We start from the raw sequence: 16,360 nt of genomic DNA, 5'->3' as shown, positions 1-16,360 counted from the left end.
CAATCTACTTTATTAATATGATTTAATTTCATATAACAATTGTGCAGTTGGCAAGTGTGAAGTTGAGCGAAAAGTAACTTGTGAAACAAACAATTACTCATAAAAAGGTACAGACAATCATTGAAGATTACGTCAAAATAGGTAGAATGTGCTCCAGTCCAATGGCTACAGCCAGTTTGAATTTAAAGGAGCAGTGTGTATGATCTGGCGGTATCTAGCAGTGAGGTTGCAGATTGCAACCAACTGGAGCCTCTCCCATGTGCCAAGCATGTAGAAGAGCTACAGTGGCCGAAGCGAAAACGGGAATGACCCTCTCTAGAGGCAGTTGTTGTAAGAGTAGAGTGCGTAGAGTGTGTGTGTGTGCATGTGGGAAGTGAGTGGTGAAGCAAGAGAGAGAGAGCAGCGGCGACGGCAGAGTGTAACGTTATCGACTCCGGCCCAAGCAGGAAAAGTTAACAGTTTGGTTTGTCACATCTGTGCTACTGTAGAAACATGGCTGAGCAACATGCCGGACTACGTGAAGAGTCGACCCACTTCGTATGTAGATATAAACGGTTCATTCTAAGGTAACAAAATCACAATGATTCCTATTTTCAGGTGATTATACACTTAAGAAAACATACTTATTAATATCATATTCCATTTCTGCTTCTTTTAGGAGAGGGTAATCAGCTGATCACAGCTGTGTTTTTAAAGGTACTTCTAGTAAAATACGGTTTATACAGAAATCAGTACAATGGAAGTTATGAAAAATACAAAAGAAACAGGAATTATTTTTCTGTTCACAACTTAACTGTAACACCACAACATGGCTTTTTGCATCACCAACAATTCATCAAAACAGAGCAACCCATCAACACACTTTCTTGCAGTGTGAATGTGGTATAACTCCATGATCTCCATGAACTTGTCCTTGACCCCCAACCCAGATCCCATGACCCAAAGCCCCCCACCCCCATCTACCGAGTCCATTAATCATACAAAATACCTTCATGCCTATTACGTGGGCTCTCGAGCTTTTCACTGTAGGCATGCAGTGCTAATGAACTTCATTTTCAGTTAATTCCAATTCACTGTTTCTCCTCCTCAGCAGGTTTTGCCTGCAGGTATCAAGGGTAAGGTTTTTGATCATCTGTTCAACGAATAAGTTAAATTAAGAATATATTCCTCTGCTCCCAGATATGTGTGATGATCTGACAGAGACAGTGTTTTGCTTGTAGGGTTGATCATAAGTCCCTGGTGGCTTTGAGAAGGGGTTCCTCCGCCTGCTCTGGAGATGATTTGGTTTAATGAAAGAAAAAAAAACATCAGGGTCCCAGAGCGGTATGGATTTAGCCCCTCATCCAGGAATCTGAAAGACTAACAAATCTCCACTCTTTACTGGACAGGATATGAAGGATATCTGCCACAGAAATCACAGAACATGTGCCAGTCAAACACGTGTGTGCGTGTATTTATGTGTGTGGGAAAGAGAGAGAGTGCATGCATGCACATGTAAGTAAATTTGTGTGGCTTGGATTAAGAAACCCTGATGTGTGTTTTCTCAGGCTATTTATTAAGGTAAGAGTTTGTGCATTAGAGACCCGAAATATCTACCTTAATGCAGAATGTACCCACAGCACCGAAGCACTACTGCTGAAACTGAGGCATGGCTACAACTGAAGCAATTCCCAATTGGACCAGTCAGGAATCCTGTTAGATTAGCCCTCGATCCTCCTAAAGCATGCAGGCGTCAGCAGTGCATCCCAAAGGGAAAGGGGGTCTCATTGCTTTGTATGGTATGTATACATTTGATATATGGCCATCCCAGTCACAAAAACTCTTGACTCATAAAATCTCTTCTTCTCAACATTAAAACCCAAACAAACACGTTTACAAAATGCTCCCATGTCCTCGCTGTGGAGACTGAGGTCTCTGCGGGGCGTGTGAAATAATTGTGTGAAAAGCTGGACTCCATTTTGGTTGGGTGTGATAGCCACCAATTATTTGCCAATCATTCCACTGCTTTTATGGGACTGACGTGGCTGCCAAAAGAAAAGGAGGGTGAAACAACGCCTTTCAAATGAAAGGAGACAGAAAATGAAACAAATACTTGCACACAAAGATAAAAAAAAAAAACCAATCTGGAAAAAAAATACAGAAAAAAAGGACTGTTGAGCAACTTCAGATGTTTCAATAAATCAATGAATTGCCCATTATTTATTACCGTGCACATTCTCCAAACTTCTCCGAGTGGAACAGATGCTGAGAGCTGTGTGAAAATGTGTTTCATTCATTCACAATCAAAAGAGAGGAAAGCTAGAATTACTGCCTTGCAGTTTTACGCCTCCACCAACCAGTCAAGTTGCAGTTTACATCCATGTCTGTCCAAAATGTCATCACTTCATCATTTTATCCTGTTAGACATTTGTGTGAAATTGTCATAATTAGCATATGACTTCTTTAGTTACGGACAAAAACTTGTTTTGTGAGGTCACAGTGACCTTTGACCATTACATTCTAATCAGTTCATTATTGAGACCAAATTTGTGCCAAATTTGAAAAACATTGCTCTAAGGGTTCATTAGATATCACGAGAATGGGATAGACGTGAGGTCACAGTGACCTTGACCTTTGACCACCAACATCTAATCTGTTCATCCTTGAGTCCAAGTGGATGTTTGTGCCAAATTTTTAAAAATCTCTAAGCATTCCTCACATACGTTCACCAGAATGGACCAGACAGACAGCCTGAAAACATTATACCTTCAGCCACGGCTGTCGCCGGCCTGGACGCATAAAAACACGTTTTACAAAAGCAGAGACATCAGCTGACGAATCTCCAAGCTAACTGTTTGCGTCACATGTTATCCCTCATCTTTTGATAAGAGCCTGTACATCATACCTGATACTGTCAGTGGATGTGAGAGGCAAACATTTAAACATATGGATAATTCCCCTGTCTGTCTTTGAACATAAGAAGATAACCGTAAGCTGAATACCATACAGAGACATCGCTAAGTCGAGATGAGTCATAAAGTCAGTGAACCCTCTTAGTCTTATCAGTTACACAGCAAAATTAGCTACCATAAGCTGCTGGTCATTCCAGACCAAGTAGCTGCAAAACCCCTGAATGTATTGAATTGAGCAAAAGTCTGTTTTATTGCGTATGAATATGAAATGAAATTGCGTAACGTTCCAAATCACATACTTTTTCGCTTAACTTTTAGTACATACTGCAGCTGCCCTTACTGTTGCGTGCAGTATGCGTTCAATTGGGACATACTACCTCGTCATAACCTTGTGCCTTGAACTTTGACCCTCTATATATCCACTGTGCAGAGGATTGTGGGTCAGAATAGCCAGAAAAGCATGCTGGCTTGCATACTGTAAAATGCGACCGAATATGGTATAGGTATTGGAAGACAGATTTATTTTAACTGCCCATTTAGGCCTGTCAATATAAGACTAGCATGTCTAAAAAGAAAACAGGTTGGATGTCTGTGTGCACCCCACAAACTGGGGAGTGACAGCCACCACCAATCTTCTGTATAAAAAAACCCCACCTTTCTTTCCCCTCTCTGACCATTAAATGCAACCGGATCGCTGCACGTGTTTCCGCCCGAGCGCGGGTCTTTGTTTGTCTACCCATGAATCCGGGCGGCCCTGGTGTTGGGGGGGGGGCTGCAGGAAGGGACGCAGACTGGAAGCTGTGAGAGTAGAATATCATTAGCCATAAAGCAGATCTTCACTCTGCATCCCTCTATGTAAAACTCAACATATGGCCGTCTTTACTGTCGAGCCAGCTGCATGTGACTGAGTGAGCTCTCAGATCGAATGTTTACTTTGGACTGGACGTCTTCCCTTAAGAAACTACTAAGAACAAGACAGAGAGGTGGATACCCCTGTCAGGTTCTGACACCCCACCTGGCAAAACAGAGGAAATAGTTTTAGTGTGTGATCTGAGCACACATGTACATACACACAAAATCAATGTATGTACCGTATTGTTGCTGAAATGAACAGCAGCTCTACAGAGACATGATTGAATTACTATGTTATACAAATGTTTTATTCAGTACAGCATGTTAGCAAATGGATTGACTAATATACTGTTCAAAAATATGTTGATATTGTGAGCAAATGTCCTGATGTTCCTGTCTTCCATCCAACTTTAAATGTTTACACCGTGATCTGTCCACAGCAGTAGTCCTCTCAGGACAACTCCAGTAGTTAGTGTGCAGGCGTTCTGTGGGCAGTCAGGGCCTGACTTTCATTAGCCAGCTGTGGTTCAGTGGTAATGCGGATACGAAGAAGGAGCACACTGAGCAGAAACATGGAGCCGGTCCAGACCAGGACCCGGGCCAAATGACTGTTTACTGGCCAGACACCGTGGGTCAGAGAGGTAAACATCACCAGCAGCGCCAGACAAAGCTTCGTAATAGGAAGAGTGTGACGTGGGGAGAAGAGAGGGGGATAAAGAGAAAGAGTGACGAGTGTTTGTGGGAACATCTGAGTGATGCTCCTTCTGGGTTTGCTGCAGAGCAAGAGGGAGCTGCTCGCCAAAGAGGTTATGGTAGAAAAATGTTGCGGCTTTTAGTGACATCATGGCAGATGAGCTTCTGCAAGTTGTTAGTGATTTTTGGTTGAGTGACTTAAGCCTCTTAATTACCCGTAAGCTGACATACCACAACTATACCACACCTAACATCTTGCTGAAGCCAGAATATTGCTTTTTTTTAATCGATACGATTTAATACTTTCACTTGTCTTTCAGTTTTGTTTGTGATAATGTGCTCCATGACCCTAGAACCTCTCCCATGTCAGCTTCAAGGCCCAACCTACTCATCAGAGACTCAGTGAACACACAACTACAGCTTATCGTTGTTTTGGTCACATATCTGAGATCCAGGGCCATTATCTCTTCTTCGCAGTTCCACTTACACCTTGGAATAAACTCAAACCACTGCGGTCATATCTGCACACATGCTTTAGCCAAATTCCTACGCTTACTGGCCAAATGTCCCATTCCTGGTTAATATATGTCCTCCCCATGCATGCGCTGCCAAGTCTTTGGCGTCGTATCAAACCTTGCGCTGTGTGCATCACATGGCTGTTTATTGCCTGTGGTTTAACATCGATAGAAAAATGGCCTCCCGTGAGCCAAACACGTGGCCACCTGGCTCCAGTAAGCCTGGCCACAACATGGAGGCAGGCGCGTACGCACTCACACACACTGACAGAAGGCTGTCCAATTAGACGGACTTAATTGCAGTGGTGACAGCAGCAGGATGGGACGGGAGACGGCTAGGGCTCAGATTAGGGACGATCAGCTGAGATGTGACTGGGATTCTGGCCAGCAACCACTGTGGGAGAGCTGGGGAGTAGGAGGGAAAGACTTTAGAGAAAATGGTAATCAAGAGTTATTTACTTTTACTTAATATCCCTAATAAACATACCCTGCTGAGGATCGATGTTTCTTTTGGGTCTGCTGATGATTATGAACTAGAAAATACTGATAACAGATCAGATCCAACTCTCCCCGCTCTGCTACTCTGGATGATTGTCCCATAACTCAACTTGGGCTCGGACAGCGAAAAGCAGAGCGACGGGGGAAGTGGAACACGGTAGGAAAGAGTGGGATGGGGAAAAAGTACACAGAGGAGACAGGAAGAGGAAGATATATCGTTGTATTAAAGAGATGCGGGAATAAAACTGGGGATGTGGGGATTTTTCTGCAGCTTTTTAAAAGCTCCCTGTGTAACAAAACAAATCCCGCACCTTTCAGAGTGATCTACAGCATGATGCATGAGGGAGAGCTACACACACCTGCACCGCCCTCTGAGAGAGAGGACGGGGGAGTTGTGAAGAAGTGACAGGAAAAACATGAAAAAGAGAGAGAATAAAGCAACAATGAAGAGATCAGCAAACAGATGGTTGATTTTTTTCAAATATTCAGTTTATATTGCATTACAGTGGCTACATGTCACATTCCATCAGATTATCTTAAAGAGGATCTATTATGCTCTTTTTCAGGTGCATACTTGTATTTTGGGTTTCTACTAGAACTTGTTTACATGCCTTAATGTTCAAAAAACGCTTTATTTTTCTCATACCGGCTGAATGTACTCTAATACTCAGTGAGTTTGGATTTGTGTTAGATGTGGAGCTCAGTATCAAAATCCCAACAATCTGCATGACAAAGCTGCACTGCAACTTGAGTTAAAATGTATTAAGTCAAACTACTACTTCCAAGGTCAAGAATGAACTTTTCGTGCTCAGTTTTAACAGAAAACAAAAACAGATTTCATCATGGTTTAAAGAGAAATGTGTCAATGTCTTTCACTCACTAAGCTCTTCAAAAGACTTATTTTCTCCACCACTTTTTATTTTCTGTTTCCTTCCAAGATAAATGGGATGCTTTGCCCGTCCAAAAACGAGGTTTTCCTTTTTCATTTTTCCACGAGCAAAACCAAAAATTAACCAGCACAAGCCACGGCAAAGCAGCCGTCTATTAAACTTTATAGCAGTGGTTCTACAACCTCGGGGTTGGGACCCTCACAACGGGGCGCAACACAAATTTGAGGATACAGGAAAGCAGAAAAAACATATTTTTACTTTTAGGAAAAATACTGTGTAGTAAATCCTTGAATCTTTTGTTCCATATTGGAAATACTGACATCATATATCATACCTGATTGCTTGGGGGTAGAGGGAGAATTTCACAGAGGGCAGAGACAAAGAAGAAGTTTCTATATTTTAACATTAAGGGTAAAAAAAATTCAAAGCCATGTGTGTGTGTGAGAAAAGTCTGAATAATACATATGAAATCTCTGAATTATTCACAAGGTGGAGGGTGTTGGTGCGGGCGGTAGAGGGTGAATAGAAACCAGAAAAATTGATAGAAAGCAGAAAAAGAACAGAGGGAAACAGGAACGACTTTAATGCCCAGTAGAAAACAGTGAGTGATGAGTGTTTTCATCCTCCTCAAAGCGCCATCTGAAAGGCCCCGGTCTGCTCAGGGTTTCCCTCCTGCCCTTCCTCTCCACCCTCTTACCATTTAGCCGCTTCTCCCCTGGGTGTGGGGCTACCAGGAGGGGTCTGCTTTCACCTAAAAACCCTCACACAGAAAGAAAGAAAGAAAAATAAGGGTAGGAAGAGAAGTGAGCAATAGCGAAAGAGGTTGTGTGTGTGTGTGTGTATTTGGAGGTGCAGCAGCGGTTTTCAAATCCTTTCTGCTGTGACAAGGTCTGCCAGAGTTCATGCTCTGAGTGCCACAGCCAAAGACAACACACACACACACACACTAAAAATGGAAGTCAGAGATCAGTCATCTGATGGGCAGGTGGGGGAAACTGAAAGCTATCTGATGGACTGAGGACGAGGGAATAGGGACCAGGAAAGGATCTTTACTGCGGTTTGTTTAAACCGTGTTTGATTCAAAACGATTCCGTCCAATGTTTAGTTAAACTCTCAGGGATGATATACAGCCAACACAGTGCAGACACATTTATGAGCTCTGTGACATCAGAGAGACATGACAGCGGAGGTTATTGTGCTGCTGTAAGTAAGTGTGTGTGTGTGTACTTGTTTCACCTCTACAACTTTAGTTCGTTAGCCTTGGACGTTTATTGGCCAGCTGGCGTGACCTCATGCTGTACATGATCAGACACACAGACACTGACAGACACACAAGCCTGCTGACCAGACCTCAAAAGGTCTACCGCCTTGTTTTTAGCTCCTGCCTTTAATCACTTCAGCAGATCACTATAACAGAACATATTGTTCACACACTCTCTCTCTCTCTCTCTCTCTCTCTCTCTCGCTCGCTCTTCCCTGGTGTGTATGAAATTTCCAGGAGGGATTTTTAACCTAGTCCATCCCCGCTTTTAGTACCCCAACCCCCCTCCCCTCCCCGTCCATATGTCTGGGCACCAAAATGTACATGCGCCCCACACCGCACGCTCATATAGGCTACACATCCTGGGAAAATGTACACGTGCCTGCCTCGCATTTGGGTCATGCGAGTCAGACATGTGAAGCCCCGCTGGTGCTGCAGCAGAGAGGGAATATACAGAGGAATCGCAGCCCCGTCATCAACACTTATGAGGAAAGTCAGAGACAAGAAGGTGAGACGAAGTAGCAGCTGATACACAGATGCACAAACTTTTCATGCCTTCATACTTAATTTATGAGAATTATTATCTGGTCATTTTTATTTGCATTATTACATGAAAAGTGAGGGGTTGAATTGTTAACTTTACCACAACTAAACCACTTTACCAAATGTCTGTAACTATAATTTTGCCAATGCAATCCCTACAAAACACTGAAAAGAGGTCAGAGAGCAAACCATAGAGTGTTTTGTTAAAGATGGACGACAGGACGGATCCCAAAAAGTGAAGCCAAAACATCTGGATCGCCCCCTGGTGGATGGCTGCAGTATAGGTCATAAGGCCCACCCCTACATGTTAGCAGATGGGCCTAAATAAAAAGTCAAAGTCAAATAAATGTTTACCAAAGATATTTTCTGTCATTTCAGGTAGTTCTTATCACGCTGATGTATGTTCAAGTGTTCATTTTTCTGATAAGTTTGGTTTTAAGTAGTTATTTGATGCTATAAAAAAGGGGATGGGATGTCATGATTGACAGTTGTGAGTCTGCGACTGCACTGAGCTCGCGATTGGTTCGGACGGGTGATCTCTCGATGTTTTGGCTTCACTTCTGTACAGTGGGAGGAAATAGAGATGCGTCTCAACACTCGGTCCACTTCTGCACCAACATCTTTCCCCACATGTAATCTACAGAAACAGGCAATTACCAAAAAAAACAAACCTTTTTGACAAGCTATTCATTATAATTATGCATCTTGCCATGTATCAAAGTGGTCACAGAAAGAAACAGACTCGATGGGTGACTGAAGGGAGAATGGCAACAAGTAATCTGTGTGGAAAGAACGGTAACATGAGAAACGACAAATTAAAACGTCAACAAAATATAGAAATGCATTGAAATGGTACTGAATCTCTGGGTGCTGATGATCCTGCACATCTCTCACTATATTTCAAAATTTCCGCTTTAGCAGACAAGAAAATCTATTTAATTTGCCCGTTCGCTGCAGATGCTTGATGCGTGATCAGAAACGGCACCAATTAATAATTAAGTATTTCCATACACACATGATCGAACACCTTAATTGTTCAATAATTAATATCAAAACCAGAGTCAAATCTCGGTCAAGATGTCGCACACACATCAACATCCCCATTCTCTTTGCTGGCGTGAGAATGGGGGGTGGGAACAGAGGAGCCTGTGTTTACACTGGCAGCTTGTGAAGCCCCATGGAAATGACCAGCTCACATTTGATGGACTTGCCTTTGAGGTTTTTCACAATCAACTCCGTTTCCCAGGGTGCTTCACTCCCCAGGGCGGCCACACCAAACTAAACAAATAAGAGAGATTAAAAGGAAAATGTCTGCCATACCAGGAACATGGCAGGAGAGCGTTCACCCAGGGTGAAAGAGTGCATGCCGAGTTGTCCGCCGACTTGCTGTACACTGTAATTCCAGCACTAATGGAGGGGCTGAGACGCCAAGGACGTCCCCACAGTGTAATTTCTGGGACTGTCTTCATTGACAATGTACAGTGCTTAATCCTCAGAGCGGATCGTGAATCTACAAATAATTGGGGCGCATTTTCTTCCATGTTGTGCCGTTGATATGTTTCCACCATGTGTTCCAAGCCATTTTCTCCATCTAATTGCATTCAAAGGGAAAATAACAAGCAGCGCAGGGCCCCAGTGGTCTCCGAGTGGACCACAAATACAGAACTGATCGTCTTTTAAGATGTGTGTACATTTTAAAAAGGGGGAGTTCTCATCATAAAGCCTAGCATTACCATCCATTTCACATCATCTGTCTTCTAGGAAGAGAATGGGTTCCTTGTATTGGCATTTGGATCTCCATCAACAGGCCCAGACTCTATTGATTCACATAATTACATTAGACGGCTTCAGTCCTTTTCAAAGCAGCTATATGGTTATAGACGGGTTCACGGAGCCGGGGCATGGCAAAGCAGAGTCCAGCTGGAGATGAAATAAGGTTCAGGAAGGGCAGAGGAGAAATTAACAAGTGAATGGATTGATGGACCAACAGACTGACAGACACAAGGCCTGTCCCATCCATCACTGCCAAACAAAAGACACACATTCTCTCACACACACACACGCAGCTAATAAATTGCACGCAATTGTATCATCGAGTGGATCCAGTTGTCGTCTGTGCTCCCCACACTTTTTCCTCCACCTGTCGTTCCTCACAAATCATCTTTGTTGAGATCAGAGAAAGCTTGAAGATGATTTCCATCCCGGACAGTTGTATCGTGCACAGAACCCACCGCCAATTCCTCCCAGCACCAATAACAACAGCTTTCATTCTGTTACGATGAAGATCCTTAAGAAGATACATGAAGTTTGAAATATTCACAAAAAGCCCGTGAACGCCATCTAGTGGAGGAGAGAGACATGACTCCTGACAGGTATTGAAACGCCAAGCAGCAACTAGGGCTGCACAATTACTTGAGATTTTAGTGAAATCGCAATATAGTATTTGTTAAAATCACAATATTTGTTGAAGGTGAAATGTGTGCAATGTGTGAAATGTGCAGAGATGTCCTGACCTACACATTATATTCTACAGATTTAAGAAAACATTTTTTTGGTACAGATCACCTCAAAAAAAAAAAAAACATAATCATTTTAATGTTTTTCAATGAAAATGAGAATAATGATGTAAAAATGATCTTTCCCTCCAATATCTTGAATCATATCGCAATTAGATATATTTTCAAAGCAACCCTGAAACATGGATTAAGTAAGGGATAATGTATAGCGGGCCGGTCATTGTTGTGAAATAAACCCCAACAGGGCGATGCGGTGGACCCTGATGCAAAGCGGAGGTCTTGCTTCGCCCTGAAGGGGTTTATTTCACAGCAATGACCCGCTAGCTGTACATTATCCGGCTTATTACACAGATACTTACTTAAGAAATCAATGATTTGACACAAAAATGGTCCGCCAGAGTCCAACATCAGAACTGTGTCCATAGCAACGGTCTGCTATAAAGAAATAACAGACCGTAGAACGCTGTGATTGACCAATCAGAATCCAGTATTCAACAAAACCGTGTAATAACATTCAACAGATGGTACTGACACAAAGCACTACACGGCTATTTTGTATCAAAAGTGTTTTTTTTTTCTTTATTCGAAGGAATTTGGATCCAATAAATCATAGAAAAATGTAAACTTAGGAAGAGTTAGCTCAGATGTGGTCTCTTTAACCAATTTACCAATACAAACTTTGTCATTTTCTAACAGTGTGGCAACTATTTATTAACAAAAAGCATTATTTATTTTTGAATATAAGAAGGTATAGAACCACAACAGTCACACAATACTATCATTTTGTTTTCTTCCAGCTAAATCCTGCATATCGAGAAGGTTTGGTGATATTAAGAGTGTCTTTTTATGTGACAGTTCTGGTTAAACAAGTAGTCTTAAGTAAAATAACAGCTCTGTGTATGACACTACTTATAATTATTTGCATCAACTCTCCAACTTAAGTGAGGTTAAAACAACTAGGGGGTTGATTTTGGCAATAAATGTGTTGCAACAGGGGCTCTAAAACTGTAAAGTGCTTGCTGAGCTTAGAGAAACCCGCCACCAGAGGGCACCACTGACATTTAGTATACTGCAGCTCTGCCATGACGTAGCACTTTGGATGTTTTGTCAATAAACAGGGTACAAATTGTATACATATATGAGAAGGTGTTGTACAGCCCACATGTAACACTTTCAACACATACTGTTAGAGAACTACTGGTGTTACTGAAACTAAGAGTTAAATACCAGGCCTCACTGTTCACCTTCAGTGTCAGTCCTGTTCCCTGCTTATGGCTCCAGCATGTACACTCACTGAACCCATACCACAGTCTCAGTCCATGGTGACACCTTCAGGCAGCTCCACCACCACAGGGGCGCAGTCGTCCGAGTCTGCATCGAAGTCCCAGCGAAACTTCTTGGTCAGGTGAGCTTTGAACTTCTCCGCTCTCTTCCGCAGCGTGCCGTCTATACCAGGTCCACTGGCAAACTGGAAAAAGTCCTGGGAGGAAAAAAAAAAAAACAGTCAAACGATGTAATGATTTGTAATTGCTTTGACATTCTACCTTTTCCACACCAACTGAAATGTGTGCTAATAATATTTTCCCATCTCCTGGGAACTCCTAACAGGTTAAGACAGCTCTCTCTGGGGGAGATAAGATTACTTTCCGGGTCAATGTGAGAAATTCAGGACAGGTAGGACCACCGTGCTACTCTTGATACATTTGATAAATAAGAACCCTGATCTTTGAAATACTAGAGCTGTGTCTCAATTCGCATACTTCCGTACTTACACTTACTATTTTGAATGCAGGAGTGCAACCTTAAAGCAACATTAACAGCAATAAACGCAATGTCCCGGTTGCCCCAGGACTGGTACACAGTCCTCTGTCAAATAAAGGGCGAAAATTACTATTGTCCCACAACCTCCTTAGAGGTGGGAACCAAACGTCAGATATCTTCCACAGAGATAAAAAAAAAACATTACTTTTGGACCCGTCAATTTTTAAAATGATTAATTCACAATCATAATTGTTTTTAGGAAAAGCCATACTTTTATTCGGCACCTTTTCTAAAAGCTCTGTGGATGTTTTTTTTAATTATGTGTCTACATAAAAAAATGTATCAATAAGACCTTTAAAAAAACAAACATGTTATTTAGACCACGTGAAACTCAGAAAAATTGTTGCGTCTATGCATCCTGATGAAGCTTCTCCTGACAGACACTACATGGTTGTTTCTTTCCTTTCTATGTACTTTGAGCTCATATTTAAAAGCAGCATTCATGGGATTCTGAAGTTGTGCATCTACCTGCAGCGTGGAAGTGAGGAAGTTGCTCTGAGACACGATGTCGACAAAGAAGTCAGGCGGGATTTCTCCGAGCTGGTGGTAAAGCACGGCGATGAGCCCCAGATACAGCTCCTTACGCTTTCGCATCGCGTCCTCCGATCGGCACAGCAGAGCCAGGAGACCTTTCCAGTGCTCAAAGCCCTCGTATACGTCTCCAATCAGGAAACATACAAAGGCAAACTGCAGCTCACCTGAGAGGGGAAAGAAAAGAAGTGTGGTTAGCTTTTTATATGAAATTAAATATTTTTTTTATGACCTTATAGTAGTGTATCTAACTCATACCTAGCAGGTTGAGAGGCTGCAGCTGGTAGTGCTTCTCCAGCACAGTCTCCAGGGCGTAGCTCTGGTCCAGGCTGCACTGGGTGATCTCGGCAGGCGTAGCCCCAGCAGGGTACTTCTTCTCGGGGATAACAGAGAAGCGCAGCTCCGTCCCCTCCCTCGGCTTCATCCTGGGGAGCCTGTCGAGTCCCTCCTTCATGCTCTGACAGGCTGTGTCGTTCCTCGGCTGCTCTGCCCTGTCTTTGGTGTGTGTGAGCTGGACCTCGGGGATGACGTCACAGAAGGCACATATTCGACCTGAAAGAGGCTGTAAGCTATTGGCCACCTCCTCGCTCAGACGGTCAGTGAGGGACACCCACTTCCTCATCACCTCGTACGGATAGGGCCCCAGGTGGGGATCCAGGTCTCGCAAGTTCGCCCTGATCCGGCTCACCTCCTCTTCGTTCTGCGAGGCCGAGAAGTCCAGATCTTCTTCTTTGGGATCCCACTTGGCCAACAGGATGTCTCTTGGTTTGAGATTGAGGAAGAGGCCCGACTTTGGGCCAATTTCTCCTCCACAGCTTGGCGAGTTAACAGAGCTGTAGTAGAGGAAGTGCAGGCCCGGGGGGATCATCTTCACACCCTTGAAGCGGGGACCAACTTGCCAACTCTTGCAGTCAATCCCCAGCTCGGTACCCAGAGGGACATCCAGCAGCACCAGGGTGGCTCCCTCCTCAAACAGCCTCCGAGCAACATCTGGATCCATGTCCACACCGTTGCTGTCGGCCATGTCTGCTCTGTCGAGGGGCTTCTTGACTTCTACTTACTGACTGAATAGAATAGAATAGAAAGCTTTATTGTCACTGTATTAAATACAACGAGATTCACAGTTGCCACTTCTGGTCAGTGCTTTAAAACAAATACTGGACAAGACTAAACGAGGCAGATAAAACATATAACAGGTAAAAACACACACAGTTATAAAGCAAATAAAACAGGTAAAGTAGATGTAATAAATAAATATAAACAGAAGTGTTATACTAGAAGTATAAAATATAAAAAATAGATGTAATGTAAACAGAGGTAATTGCACATGTAGAATAGGTAGGGTAGATGTAATAAATAAATATAAACAGAGGTATTACACTAGAGGTATAAAATATAAAATAGATGTAATAAATAAATATAAACAGAATTGTTACACTAGAGGTATAAAATATAAAAAACAGATGTAATAAATAAATATAAATAGGTTTTACACTAGAGGTATAAAATATAAAGTAGATGTAATGTAAACAGAGGTAATTTGTAACTTGTAAAATAGGTAAAGTAGATGTAATAAATAAAATGTAAACAAAGGTAGTTGCACTTGAGGTGTATATTACAAACAAGGAGACACAAGAGCTAAACCTTCAGCTGTTATGTGTGAGTTTTTCATGTTCACACATTCAGTAGGATTTTCTCACAATGTGTATCTTCATCCTCTTCATCCTCATCATCATCAGTTCACAGTTAAATTTATGAATGGATGTTTATCTGTTTCTAAAACACTTAAATATGATTTTAAACGTACATTTGTAAATATATTTTAAAGCGTATTTACCGTAAAGAAACCTCGTGTAACTGGTTGTTGATGTTTTACATCGTTATAAGAGCGTTTGGTCGACGCTGTGCAACATGTCTTCTGCTCCGACCGGAAACAGTTCCTGTATTAGTAGTGTTCCGCTTCGACAGGGCTCTAGAGGAGGTTACTGTTACTGTAGGCACAAAGCTACTGGTGTTTACTTTAGAGTGCAGCTGTCATCTCACTCCAAAAACAAATGATTAACTTGGTTATAATATTAGATATAAATACCATATACAGTTTATTATTTTGATTATTTTTTGATTATTATTTTAAGTCTCTTTAAGCTCTATTTATTTATATTCAATTCATTATTTATAATTATTACTTTTCTTTTTCTTTATTATTTACTCAAATTATGTTATTATGATTTTTGTACAGTGTTTTTGTTAATATAGTTTTGAAGTACTGTAAAAAAAAACATTTTTGATACAACACTTATATTACCATCATCACAAATAAAAAAAATAAAATGAAAGAAAATAATGATAATAACAATTGTATTTAATAATAACAACACTCATTATTATAATAATTATTCAAATTCAAATTCTAATTATTATTATTATCATTATTATAATGCCAATAATACTAATCCTACTACTACTACTAATAATAATAATAATAATAATAATAATAATAATAATATCACAGTACTTGATTATAATATTGGATAAATACCACTCAGAGTTTATTATTTAGATTTTTTTATTACAATGATGAATTGTGACAAAGTCCTGCTGTATTTATTTATATTCAATTAATTTTTTATTATTATTACTTTTATTTTACTTTATTAATTCTAATTATGTTATTATGATTTTTGTACACAGATTATGTTAATATAGTTTTTAGGTACTGTAAAAAAAACATTTGTTGATATAACACTTATACTACCATCATCACTAATAAAATAATAATAAAATAAATAAATAAAAATAATGATAACAATTGTATTTAATAATAACAATACTTATTATTATAATAATTATTACAATTATAATTCTAATTATTATTATCATTATTATAATACCAATAATACTAATCATACTACTACTAATAATAATAGTAATAATAGTAATAATCACAGTACCGAGAGTAGAGTAGAAATCAGACATTTAAAAAAGTAAGTTTTATTATATTGCATATACTCCAGAAACATAAATGACGGAAGAACATTATGATGACATACGGGTTACAAAGACAAAACTGGTTGTTACAACAGGACAGACTTTGGAAAATGTGCATCTTCTGAAAGTATTTGAATGCATTGTGGATATTTTAGCTTATCTGTGGTTACTATAAACTGTTACATAAAACAAGGAGCAATGCAAAGTTTTAACACACGAAACACTGAGAACTTGACAACAGTAAACATTCATGACATTGCATTTGAATAGTGGCCATGTAATAAACTCTGTTTGATGCGGCGAACGTTATGGGAATTCACTTGAAAGTAGCACAGGCTTACAGGAAGCAGGAAGACACAAC

At 40.9% G+C, this 16,360-nt stretch overlaps 1 protein-coding gene across 1 annotated transcript; it reads right to left on the bottom strand.

Annotated features, from left to right (window-relative positions):
• Positions 1 to 11,381: 11,381 nt before the first annotated feature.
• On the bottom strand, positions 11,382 to 14,970 carry aar2 (AAR2 splicing factor). Its single transcript, XM_074644103.1, has 4 exons — positions 14,849 to 14,970; positions 13,270 to 14,075; positions 12,949 to 13,178; positions 11,382 to 12,139 (listed from the first exon to the last, which is right to left on the bottom strand). Exons 2-4 carry the CDS (start codon positions 14,033 to 14,035, stop codon positions 11,972 to 11,974), a joined length of 1,164 nt encoding a protein of 387 aa, XP_074500204.1. The 5' UTR covers positions 14,036 to 14,075; positions 14,849 to 14,970; the 3' UTR covers positions 11,382 to 11,971.
• Between the last annotated feature and the right edge of the window lie 1,390 nt (positions 14,971 to 16,360).

This window comes from Sebastes fasciatus, chromosome 8 (assembly GCF_043250625.1).
Source record: "Sebastes fasciatus isolate fSebFas1 chromosome 8, fSebFas1.pri, whole genome shotgun sequence".
Classification (NCBI taxonomy): Eukaryota; Metazoa; Chordata; class Actinopteri; order Perciformes; family Sebastidae; genus Sebastes; species Sebastes fasciatus.
This window is presented reverse-complemented; position numbering and strand designations above follow the sequence as displayed.